The sequence below is a fragment of the Hermetia illucens genome, chromosome 4 (assembly GCF_905115235.1).
Source record: "Hermetia illucens chromosome 4, iHerIll2.2.curated.20191125, whole genome shotgun sequence".
In the NCBI taxonomy this organism is placed as follows: Eukaryota; Metazoa; Arthropoda; class Insecta; order Diptera; family Stratiomyidae; genus Hermetia; species Hermetia illucens.
Window position 1 is genome coordinate 20,888,255 of NC_051852.1, and position 13,519 is coordinate 20,901,773.

Sequence of the window (13,519 nt, forward strand, 5' to 3'; positions counted from 1 at the left end):
CTCTCGGCCTTAAGCCCTTACCCGGGATCAGAAGTGGAAAGAAGATCAAAATCTTTATAAAATATACCGTATTGTCCAGATGAGGAGTCGTTTCTTATCGATATAAGTTCCGCAGTATTCCCACTTGCCAAGATTGGTCTGAACATCGAAGTCGATGGTAAACGACCAAAAGGCAGACCTAAGCAACGGTGGCTTGATACGCTGGACGGGGATTTGAAAGCCTCGAGATTGCACCCAGATCAGGCATTCGATAGAGCCAAATGGCGAAGCCGATCACGACGAGCCGACCCCGCTTGTGAACGGGACAAAGGCTGAAGAAAAAGAAGAAAAGGAAAAGAAGTATTCCCAGTGAGCAGAATATGTTAACCTGACTCTAGGTTGCCAACAGTTACATGTAGAAGTGGTAAGAAACTGTCCTAGAACTAACTTGACGAAAGCTTGCTGATACTGCCTTACTGACCCTGCAATCCGTTCACTTGGTATGCTAAGTTGCCAAGGATAATCTCAGCTTTAACGGCACGCTGCAGGCAATGCTTTTCTGATTTACAACCTTGACCTCCCGCAATTAGTTTGGTGCCAACAATTTCGCCGATTCCTACAACTTAATTCTTATCATCATTGGTTAAATATAGAGTCCTCCAATTAGAAGCGAGAATTAAGAAAGAGAAACCTCAATTTTCGATATCTTGGGTATATGGAAGCAGTTTTTCTTGCACTTCGAAAAGAAATAACTGGTTCCCGAAATATGTCATACTCTTCAGTGGAAAGATACCTTTTATTACCCTTCCTCAAACTTTAAGATTTGTTAACAAAAAACACTCCATACTTCATCTGTGATCCCGATGTGTTTCTATCTAAAGATATAACATTAAGCATGAGTCCTTATTTCCTCAAAGATTTCTGCAATATCTTAATGAGTGGATGTGAGATTCAGCAGTGGCATTGTTATAAACGGATTCGTCGCAAAATTAAAACAGGCTCCACCCTCTCCTGCAAAATGAGCTTACCCTAGTCAGCATGAAATACAGGACTTGGTTCAGAGTAAACTTTCAGTCGCCAAATTGCGATAACATTGATTGTGGAGCAGAATCTTAGTAAAGACGAGTGAAATCTGGGAAGAGGTTTGAAAAGTACACTATCACAATCGCGAATTCTAATTGTAATAAAGTTATAATATAGAACAAATTCTGCTAACGAAAGACAAATCTCTAAAGAGCAATTCTTCCTTAAAAATAGACAGTACCAGTGCCTAAGCTTCCATAAATAACACCCGGAACCTACAATAATTGGAACCCGCTTTCCTTTCACTGGTTCGAAACAATTAAATATGCTAAATTGCCTGCTAATTTTATTCAAATTAACTTCCCTCAATTCCGGGTTATCCTTTTACCTCTCGCCTTACATCCTCTTTTTAACATTTAATAGTACTAATTAAGATTTAATTGAATCGGAGACACTTCATCAGGAAACGCTAGCGCGAATACCGCATCGAATTCCTTCAGGCAGTTGGGTTAATAAAGACAATAATTCTTATGATCCCGAGCAGGTCAGTTTTAAATCTGGTGCAGGGACCTTAGAATAATTCATCTCCATATGAACGAGTATGTATGTGGGGACACATCTATCTATCCACCCATATATCTAAGTATCTTGCCTTGGTACCTTCCCAGGTATGTTTCCTTGCTCACATAGTACCATGTACTTTTGCTCGTTTTTGTTCTATTCCTCGTATCATGAAAACTTGAAAAATCTTCTTGAATAGAATAGAAATGGAATAGAATGGAAAGAAGAGAAAAATACCTCATTCGCGCGAGCCTTTTTCATTTCTTTTCCATTACGGCACTCTCATTGTACACCTGCTCCACTAGCTTGAATAGACCTACCCTAGGCTGGATGCCTCTACTTATCCTCGCCGGTCGTACTATCCGCTGCCTACCTACGTACATAGTCATCTGAATCTGAATCGCGAGTTCATATATGTTAAATTCAATTAGCACTCTTGAATATTCAATAAGCGTTAAAATTTCACGTATGAATTGAACGCGGTGCGGTTTAAGGATCTTTTGACGACAGCGCCTTACTTGCTTTGCTTTGCAAGGGTAGGGAGGCTTGCGGCGTACGGAATCAATCGTAGATCTGAAGATGGAAGAGGACGAAAAGTGAGTTGAATCTAAATGTGGAAGGGTATATTTTCGTACTTAGATCAATGGAATTGAGCAGCCCACTTGGCGTTTGTGCTCAAGTGTAGTGAAGATTTGGATAGAGAAACTTAAGGGGGAGCACATACAGAAAACAACGGAACTAAAGTGTGTGTAATTTCAACCGCTGAAAAACACCCATGAGCGTGCCTCTATGTGACCACCATTTACAAATTATTTCGAAGCATAGGCTTCAGAACCTCATAATTTAAACATTTTCTGATCCTCCTTTTCAAGCTCATCTTGAACTTTTGTATTATAATTGCGGGGACAACTGTTGGTCAGTAACGTTATCTTGGAGATTATCAGGGAAGATTCAGATAAATTGAAGAGAAAATCTGAGTAGAAATCGATTTGGTATGCTTCACTCAATTTCTCACATTTGACAAATAAGACACTTTGCTTAAGGACCAATTTGGAACCGCGTCTTCATGGCATTAACAGGACTAGATAGGTTACATTTATCTACTGTTCAGTGGCCTAAATCTAGTTTTATGGTTTTACTAAATTTATAGCATCTAATTAATGACAGAATGCTGGAGAGTCTATTTCTCTACGTTCCTGAAAACGATGGTCAGGAAATCAACCTCGTTTCCACAATTTTTGAGGCATCCACGGAAGTTTTTCTTATAAGCTCCCAAATCGAATTCTAGTTAAATAAAAGGTAAATCTATTCGATTTTCTTGCACATTGCATTGGGGTTTCTGAATCTTTCCTAATTAATTTTGTTTCACAGGGAAATGCAGATATTTTCTAGAAGGATTCGCGTGAAAAGTCAAATCGTGTCTCACCTGTTCCGAAAACCACGAAGAAACGTAATGCAGAACAGCGCATGACCATGATCTAGTTCACCTAGTTAGTGTCCTGCTAATCTACCAGAAAGACAATATAAAAATTGACTTCTTTTCTTTTTCTTCAGCCTTGTTCCCGTTCACAAGCGGGGTCGGCTCGTCGTGATCGGTTTCGCCATTTGGCTCTATCGAATGCCTGATCTGGGTGCAATCTCGAGGCTTTTAAATCCCCATCCAGCGTATCAAGGCACCGTTATTTCAGCCTGCCTTTTGGTCGCTTACCATCGACTTCGATTTTCAGACTAATCTTTGCAAGTGAATTCTCGTTAGCACGAATTGCGTGACCATATCATCGAAGACGCCTCTCTCACAGTTTTTCCACGATCGGTGCAACCCCATAACGATCGCAGATATCCTCATTTCGGATATGATCGAAAAGTGTCATGCCACTAGTCCAACGTAACATCTTCGTCTCCATTACCGCAAGACGTCGTACATTGTATTTTAGAGTTGGCCAACAATCAGAACCATAGAGAGCGCAGGACGGACGATATTGCGGTAAATTTTAGATTTTAGAAAATGTTCGTTGATGCGTCGATCACAAAGAACACCAGTTCTGGAACACCACTTCATTCAGGTTACGTTTATACGTGAAGCAATTTCATAACGCAGTTCTCCATTGGCTGATAGAGTTGACTAGGAGTCCCTAATTGCAATCTAGTTATCAGTAAAACATATTATGCTTATGGTTTACATGATACGACAGGCCAAATTACTAGCAACTAAGTTGTCGAAGCTACCTCAAGTCTATCTTGAATGAGAGTTCCAAGATAGTATTGAATGGTAATTTACTAGTTTTGCGACTTCCTGTCTATCATCCCGGTCCCTCGAATCGGAGTCCACAATGTAGGGTCTCTGGACTTTTTTACGGTAATCAAGAGGAGTAAAAAGTCAGGCAGAATTCTTCAGTCGACTATTTGCGTTTCCCAAAAGATTTGAAAGACGAGCGTATATGGAACCTAAAAATTAGTTGGCTTTTTGAGACAACTATGAACGCACCTTGTTACCCATAGGACGCTTCATGTGAAGTAAACTCTTCACAGTCAAGAATAAGTTTTCGGCCTTGGTATTACAAGATAGTGTGGCGAATTTTCCCAGATGGGAAAACAACCGTCAAAGCAAACCTAGGTGAGAATGTCAAAAATACGTCAAGTTCTGATATGGCAATATAATAACGGAGTGCAAGTATTAGTTTTATAAAAAAACTTTCCTTGAATATCTGAGCCCTGGCGCACAACAAAAAGATGGAAGTTGAAGCTAACCAAAAGAAGATGTTTCTGTTTACGCAAGCGTTGTTTGTTTTAATTTTTGAAAATAACTTATTTCGGGAACCAGTTTTCTCTTCTTTTTTCTTCTACTGCAAGGAAACAACTAGTTCCTGAAAGTTATACCATTCTAACTAGAAGAGAGAAAAGAAAGAAGGAAATTTTTATTTATGTCCAACTTCAGAAATTAGTAAATCAATTCTACTCGTTTTTGTACCAGGAGCCAATTATACCAAAAAGGGTTTCATAGTCCCATTATCTCACAATCATTCGTCTTTTAGTGCTCCCATAAAAGATTGATAAAGACGAAAATTGCCGGGTGATAAAAAAAAATCTATAAGGAGGGTTGTCAAGCAAAGTCTATAACATGGTTTGGTGGTTGGTTTGCTCTTGTGAAAAATGCAAAGCTGTAATATGGGACCGAGAATTACTCTGGATGTGGATTCACGGTGCTGTCTTTCCCCCTTTCTACTTCAGATACATTTAATTATAAAGTGTTGTTCAATGCCTGGATTGAACTAGGTGACTGAGATAATTTCTGAGTAGGGAGTAGGAAGATTCTCTGTGTGTTTGTTATGTTTGCCACTTAAGTGGTATCTAGAGTAGGGAGCATTGTTTCTCCCTAGTAGAAGCCTAAATGACCAACTTATCCTAAGACCTTATATGCACGTAGTTCTTAATACACTTGAATGAAACTAATCACTAATACGTCTTAAAAGGATGAGAGAAGGGATGGTGAAGGATTGGATGCTTAAGCAGGGATAGGAATGACGTAAGCCGTTTTGTTTCGTTGGTTAAACATACTGGACACGGGTAAAGCGACTGAAGTAAAGGACTACCCTATCTTCTTTCTCCGAAGTTAATTTTCAGACTCTAGAAAACTTCTTCCATTTTTTCAAATTTTATTCCATTCGGTCGGCTGGCCTAGATATTTCTTGGTCATAGGCTTGGTCCGGAGGAAGTGTAGCGTATCAAGCCACCGTTGTTTCAGTTGACCTCTAGGTAGTTTTCCATTCACTTCACTTTTGAGTTCTTGTCAGCGCGAGTTACATGGCCATCACCATCAAAGACGCATCTCTCTCAATTTTTCAATGGACGGAGCTACGCCAAATCGATCACGGTTGTCTGCAATATCTCGTTTTCTCTTACATGAGGCGCCGCTCATTGTTTTTGGTAGACGGCCAACACTCGGAACTATAGAGGATTTGAGACATTCAATGGCAAAGGACATCTAAGTTGCCACTTCATCTAAGTTGCAGCGAAGGGTGAAGCAAGTTCATGTCACAGTTCATGATCAGTGGAGAGAATTAATTTAAAGTACTTAACTCGCTCAGTTCATGTCAACTCGTCATCTCTGATAGTGCCTGTTTCATTGGCGTCGGTTGTTAAAAACTCTGTTTCATTCAGACTCAGCTAGAGGCTGCGATGCATGAAGCAGTCATTCTACTCTTGAGCTAGTTGCTGGAAATCAGCTTTGCTGTGAAATACCAGGAAATCTTCTTCTGCACATATAGAGCAGTATGTTGACCTCTGGACGTTGGATGTCCGGTGTGACAGTGTCCATAACAAGACCAAAGTTACGAAGGACATTTGTTTGATGAATACCGACAGGAACAAAAATCGGTTTTGATATACATGCCCGTCACAATTCCAACTTAGATCTTTTTACTTAGGAAATGCTTGTAGTGTCGCTAAGGTCTTTCTAGAATTTGCCCAGTTTTTTTTCAATTTTCATGGATGGATTCATGAAGTCTGGAAGAGTGTTGATACTATCACAATCTTGTATTTCTCCTAATCACTTCTTTGTGGTTAAAAAGATCAGGTTTCCTCTTAAGAGAGGAGATTTTAGGAAGACATTGTTGTTCCATATTGCAGCGAAGTATGAAGCTACTAAGGGAGAGTTGTCGTCTGCACAAACACATTCCAATCACGCGTCTATCGCACTTTCTGGTTTCGATATAGTCCCTGGAGATTCTCACGGTTGAATTTGATTGTGAACTTAGCATCTCCAGTAGATTATGAAGGTCGGTAATAAATAACAATAATAATAATAATTGTTTGCTCGACAATTCAATTGGATCAAGACCTTGAAGGGTTTTAGAACACTACATTCAAGACCATAACTACACTAGAGGACTAGAGTACTTTAAGTTGAGTTGATTGCTATCCGATATTCAGTCACGATACAAATCCCTCTGCCACCAGTGAGATTCGATCCGCGACCTTGGGCTACGAAATTCTATCGCCCTAACCACTGAGCCACCCGGATACCATAAAGGTTTTGGTCAATCTTCTTCTTTCATTCATCAAGTTCAGACAATAGAATATACTGTTCTTCGGGCGCTCGAGTACACGCCATCGGAAGACCCATCGAATCCCAAGCGATGCCAATATTTCCAGTAGCCCTATCTCCCGTAAGAAACTGCCTTAGATGATAATTCAATTCTCTCATTTTTTTAATATACAGGATCGGTGTATGGGTCTAGCTGCCTTTTTGGCAATTATCCCACTGTTGGCATCATCTCCTCCTAGCTCTTCCCATGTGGGGTGGCGGATTGTAAGCTCCAAGAAAAAATGCCACAGAAAATTTTGGTCTTTTGATCACGAATATTCTTTTGGGTAGCGTGTCATTTCGGGTGATAGCCTTAGATTGATATATGCAGTCGCTTTCTTTACATAAGCGACCTCAGAAGCAAAGTATTTATTCACATTGACTTAACTTGAACTATAGGGTTCTGACTTTGATGAAGTTTGCGTTGGAGGAGGACATTATTGTAGACAACTATATCGTAGTCAAACTGGTCACCAGCATCTGAGTTAATGAAGGACGAAACTACTGAAACTGAAGGCTTCTGTTATCGGAATGAATATCTTTCCTTGCCAATTGCCCGATTTCTCTCAAGTATGATCTAGGGCTAACAGTTCAAATGAAAACTAGTGCCGTTGTGCGTCACCTGCTTTTTGGTAGCCCTGGTTTTAGCGCTTTTATTCATACTCCACTGAATTATTCTGATTGGTAAAGCTGACAGCATCAAGTTGGTGTTCTCGAGTGAAATGTGGATATTAGTGAACTCATCGTGTAAAGCAAATAGGAAGAGGTCTTTGTAAGTATATCGTTCGCTCAATATACCGTCGTTCGTGATTGGCATACCGAGGTGAAGGTAGGGACAATTTTTTACAGATAACTTCAAGTGGAAAATGGAGCCAAAGGTTTTTGGTAATAAAACATATCATGCCGTTTTATAACGAAGGCCGTATGTAAAGCTGACGACACAACCGAAGGTTCCTGACGATTGCGTTGCCAAAGACGATGACGCTGACCTTGCCTTATTTCTGCGTTCTGTGTGCGGCTCCGTGTGTCTTGAATACCACTGATTTAGCCCGCCAGAATTTCGACTGGAAGAATACCCGTCACCAGCAGGATTGCCTTACCCAACGTGGCTTTAAAAGCGCTTTAAACTTTCGGAGACATACGCCGATAAGCGGAATTCACCTGCTTCCTTCTCTGAGAGTTTGCAAGCGCCTCCCTAAACGCCTAGAGCAGAATGAGACATTCCTGCTAAAAGCAATGTTCTGCAGTGTTTCGGCCCGCTGCCAGTTGGTAACATTCTTGCAAGTATCTCGGTGGCACTAGCTACCTTTCGACATGCATACTTTAGGTGTTTCATCAAGCTCAATTTGGTGTCAATTATCACTGCTTGGTACTTGATAGAGACGATCATGTGTCCACCGACTTCCTCTTCACGGTATTTTTCTATTTATGGCTCGCTATTTAGACCGCGGTTTTTTCATTCGCCGGGGTCAACCCGACCTTTTCCAGCCTGGTCGTTACTGTTATCGCCTCTGTTGTGGAAACCTCCTCATCCTCTGAATGCTGTGCTGTCCTATGTTCTTACAGTTAGATAGAAATTAGGCACACTGCAGCAACCATAAATACGTACTATTCGTTATCGATTTCCAGCAATACGAAACCGCTTCAATAGTCAGGATTCCGAAAGTAGTCTCCAATCTTTAGCAGTTCTGTGCTGCATACAGTATTTACAGGTCACTCGTCATACTGGGATAGTGGGCGTATAGTCAACACTGAAATTGTCACCCTTCCTTAGTTTGTGACTTATCCAGTTTGTGACTTATCATTGGGTATACACTGTGGGTCCACCGTTTGCGCTTAGTCAACATTGTGAAACAGTGGAGCAAAATGTGAAGTTAGCTTCGAATATGTTTTTCCTCTCTGCTCTAATTTGGCCTAAATACCGCGCTCTCCTTCGAAGAGGTCCTTTGTTCGCACAATTACCAACAATTTTCTTGAACACTACTAAAAATTTTGTCATCTGGCAAAAGATGAACTTTCCATTATTTTCCCATATATTTCTACTACGGAAGGGGCTCACCATCTGCACTAAGGAATATCTGGCCCTACTACAGCAAAACACGACTGCGAGAGCCTTTAGGCCAGACGCGTACAGAATTACGGCGGTTTTCAAGGTGCACTGGCATCTAGTGTACCGGGCTACCAGGCTTGACATACCCTAAAATTTCCACTCCCTAAAGGGAGCGGGGAGGAGAGAACCTTCAAGCATTTCTTTTGAAATTGCCCAGCTCTAGCTAGAGCGAGGCTCAGAAAGTTGGTAAATAACACGTTGGGGTCCTTCTTTGGTTTGAAGGTGGGGTGCTGCTAGGTTTCGTGAACAATACGGGCTGACTCTGAAAATCTGGGTCACCTAGATTTTCTGCTCCCTTTGGCCTACTCACAGCAGTCACAGACTTAGAGTTTGTTGCATTAAGATGGCCTCCTCGAAGAGACCACTTATAGCCACCTATAATAGAGGACTTTTCGTTGACACAGGTATAGTCAGATTTCGTTGACGATTTAATAATCAAATATCCTTATCAGGATGAACTCAGCTACAAAATATTGTAACAGTGTCATCTTAATTGCCACTAGAGTATCTTTTCATCTGCCTAAGAAAAACAAAACGTTCAAAACTAGAACACGCACCTCCAGTGATTCAGCTTTTATTTCTAGTAATCCTAGATCGATGGATTCGTCCTTCAAAACCAACTTTGAAATTATCTCTCAAGGACGTTAACTTCTCTTGTAAATTCTCAGGAGCCCCCTTTACTTTCGCCTTGAGCTTATCCAACCTTAAAACATTCAACGAGCAGGTGAAAATATTCTACATCCATCCATCGTAAGGAAGATGATTGAGTCCTTTCTAGTCGATTTGAATAGATTGTGTATGGTTGGAGGTGTGCACCAATATTATTCGAATAGAATTAATTTCTCATACGTCGAGTGTTCCGAGCATTATCCTACATATCTACACGGGTGTATTTCAGTCGACGATGTAAGGACGTGTTACATGCCCTCTTATAGATTCTTTCGACTATAATACTCACTCAATTGTGTTGTAAACGTACGCATTATAATCGCTTCTATGAATTCTCCTTCGCGTTTTATTGTTTTGCACATATGCGCCTCCAATATCGCTCCCTCTCGAGAACAACATGTCTATTATGGCGTGCATAGGTGCTATTATGGAGGCCCGGTCCTCCTGCCTCTCTGTCTATAGCTCCAGGTAAACAAAGATACTCTACACCCTCGCTGGGTGCTCCTTGATAAAATAAATTTCTTGTTCGGAAACTTTTCATAGGACGGGAGAGCTGGGATAGGATTCGTGTATCTACCGAGTGTGGCGATGTATTCAACAAGAGAGCTCTAATGATAAATGAGCCCAAAACAGAAGATAATGCGTTTATTTCGCGTTCCAGCCTGAACAGTAGAAAAGATATTTACCAAATAGAAAAGAATAGGAATAGAACGTTAAGGAGCTACCCATAAACGATAATAGGCTACAAGCGATAAATAGGCAGCTGGCGTGGAGGGGTGCAGGACGACGACTGCGTGGAACATATTCGTATGAACACTATCTGAATTAATGTAATCATTTGGATGATTATCCTGAAAATTACAGCTCGTTGCCAGTGAATATGACAACACAAGGGATGAGTGATAGTTATTTTCTCCTAATCGTTGCCTATTCATCATTTTTACCTTGAGCTGTTTGCGGGAAAGTGGTGCCGATATACGTGGAGAGGTTGGTGGTTTCGTTAACGAATCACTTATGAATGCATGGCTGAATGGTATGGATTTTATGGTATTTAGACGATGATGAATTATGTGCGAAAGCTTGATGAAATATTGATCAGGTTTCAAGTGATTTTACTGCTATTGTTTGAATTGGTATCCAATTTGGAGGGAGGTGTTATGGATTCACTACCATTACATGATTAATGCCTGTTCGGAAGCGCAACTTATTTCATTCGGAATTTTGTAAATTTTGGTAGAAATGTCCTGCCAAAATTTGAGCGGGAGTTGGCTTGTGTCCGGGTCTAATTTTCCTGAGAAGGTTTTCGCATAGGATACCTCATAAATCGCCAACATTATCTGCGAGAAAAAAAGGGTCCTTCGCATGTTTCTTCAACTTATCCAGACACTGTGTGATGTGTGATTTATAATCGTTAGATGTCACTTTTTATTACTCATGTACAAACGAAAATAATAAAATTGATTTTTTTTTCTCAATCTCTCGACAGGGCAATCTTCTGTTACAAGTATGTATAAACTATTTCCTACCTATACTCGTACTATGTATGTCACTTTTGTGTACATCTAGATTCACTTTTGAAAAGATCCTGTTCGAATAGCAGACTACCAATCAGTCAGAGAAAATGTAAGGTCATTTTAGGGGTTTTATTCGAATTGAAAATTTGAAAAAACTTTCTAAGATACAAATTTATTTCGGAGCAATATTAATATTGGAAAAAATTAGGGGACTAGAATTAGTAGGAATGACGTTTGCCTGAAAATGGATATGCTCTGAATTTCGCTTAGGGTTGATTCAGAATGATTAACGTAGGATCCTGTAAGCTGTAAAATGAGGAGCAGGGATAATAGAGGCTATTTTTTTGCTAAGATTCATAGAAGGTAGGTGTTCATTTATAATGACCGATAGTCCTAGACGGCGAAATTATCGTCCTACCTAAAATTTAAGATCGTCTTGGCTCGCCCATTTGTTTTGGGGCTCAATTGCCAATCGAGATCGAGGTTTTGAAAAAATTAGGACGTTATTGTTGGGTATCTAAGCCTCCTTTCTAAATGTATACTGGAAATTGAAAGTGGGGACCAAAACTAGATGATCCATAATACAGAAAGTCGAAGTTGGTTATGGTAAAAAAATTTGGAGATGAACACGAATTTCAAACCAGAGTTGCAAAATTGAAAATAACAAATGACATATAAAACCATATACATCTGAATTGACTGGTGGTGTGTAGACTCTTTCAAATATCTAATTAAGAATAATCCACTTCTGAACTATGGCTCTTAAAAAAGAATACGGAGGATAACCTGGTCCTAAAGTATTAATAATAATCGTTGGCGCAACAATCCATGTTGGATCAGGGACTTGAAGTGTGTTAGAGCACTTCATTCAAGACCGTAACAGTACACTGTAAGAGGCAATGTGCACAGCAAGGCGCTCGCCCGAGATTATTACCCTGATTTGACTCATTCACAGCTGCGTCGACTGGTATCCGACGTCAAATCACGATGCAAATTTCACTGCCACCAGCGAGATTTGCACCGCGACCTTCCGTACGACAGCCTTGTGCTTTACCGGCTGAGCTATTCGGACAAAGTATTACCCTTCGTAAAATCCAGAAAAATTTGTTTTTTTTTTCAAATCCTAGCCTAGCCATTCCATTTGTGCCCCACAATTCAGTGGTTTCATTCTAGAAATACGCTACCTCCTCAGCTCTCTCCTCCAGCTTGCTCTCTTCCCTTAATGTGTTACAGGCTTTTGTCAGGCGATTCCGGATTTGGAAAGAACCGAGGAGACGTTGACTATGATAAAAAGCAATTATGATGCTTAGTCTGACGGATCATCGCCCTTCTACTACGTGCTTCGATGGAAGGCGCTGCTGAACGTGCCCTTGTTAGTTAGTCTGCAAATACAAACCTCAACACCCTTATTTGGTTTAAGTTGCTCCGGGTAGGTAAATGCTTCTGTGGGCTGGTTTATAGGCGCAGCGTATAGAAAATGACCTGAACGAACAAACCCCGATCAACATGTTTTGGTGGGATGTTATCTGAACTCTTTGGCTGAATACAATATTATCGCCAAACACCCGTAGATATCTTGATATCAGAGCAAAAATGGCAGTGGATAGGTCACACACTAATGGAATTCACTATTCCAGGATTGCTAACGAGTGGCTTGCCTTGGGTAAAACCATCGAGAAGAAGTGTCAATTCTTCAGGCTGTAGGGGGGTGTAGAAAGCTGGCATAAACCAACAACAATGTTGCATCGGCTTGGTTGATCTACCACGTTTCCCATATTGGGGCCAAAGGTAAAAATGTACGGCGGGTAGCTTGCCATTTGGATAGCCATGGTTTTCCAGTGAATGTTTAATGAACACTTTAAACCTCCATTCTCGTGGCGAGCTCTAGAAAAGCCGCGGAGAAACCAGAGAGCGGGGCGGTGTCATCCCCTCGCTCGTATGAACAACATTCGAAATAAATTTAGAATGTTGCTAATCCTGCTGCGCCACAAATGGAGGAAAAATAAACATGACCATCAGTGCAGTGGCTTACGTGGATTCACAGATGAGATGACTGTAGATAACTAAATTTTAACTTTTTGGATAGCAGCATCCAAAAGGAAACATTTAGACAATGTAACTCAGCAAACCAACCATCGGGACGTGCCAAATTTCATTTTAAAAATATCGTCACGAAAGGATATCGTCTTCATTATGTATTACATTTCTGCGTATCCTCAATTGTAAATTATTACTCGCTAAAGAAATAGTATAGTATTCGATAACAAAGTTCTGAAAATACTATTGATTGTAAGACGACTCACCGTTTCATACCAGGGTACTCATCAGACGCTGCTTCACCTCTGCCCCGAGTGTCTTCCGAATTATAAAACGGAGCGTATAACACCTGGAAACTACTTCGTTCACACTGCTCGGGCAACAGGGCAAAAGGGAGGCAGGATCTGAAGAGTTGCCTTTGCCTGGAACGAAACCATCCCCCGCCTTCGTTGCCTCTTATTTTTGATATTTGGGGAGGGGGGGAGGGTTAAGTCATCAAAGAGGGGGGGGGGGGAGACCAAAAAAAACTCTCCATTTGGAAGT

The 13,519-nt window shown here is 40.8% G+C and overlaps 1 protein-coding gene across 6 annotated transcripts in view; it reads left to right on the forward strand.

The window, feature by feature from the left end:
- Positions 1-13,519, forward strand: part of LOC119654449 (optomotor-blind protein) — a 425,188-nt gene that overhangs the window by 234,279 nt on the left and 177,390 nt on the right. For 4 of the 6 annotated variants that reach the window (XM_038059857.1, XM_038059853.1, XM_038059856.1 and 1 more), the window contains one exon: positions 10,912-10,929. The exons of the other annotated variants lie outside the window; for them this stretch is intronic. In XM_038059857.1, the coding sequence (XP_037915785.1) occupies positions 10,912-10,929 (18 nt within the window). The remainder of the gene's footprint in view (positions 1-10,911; positions 10,930-13,519) is intronic. 6 annotated transcript variants of the gene reach the window in all.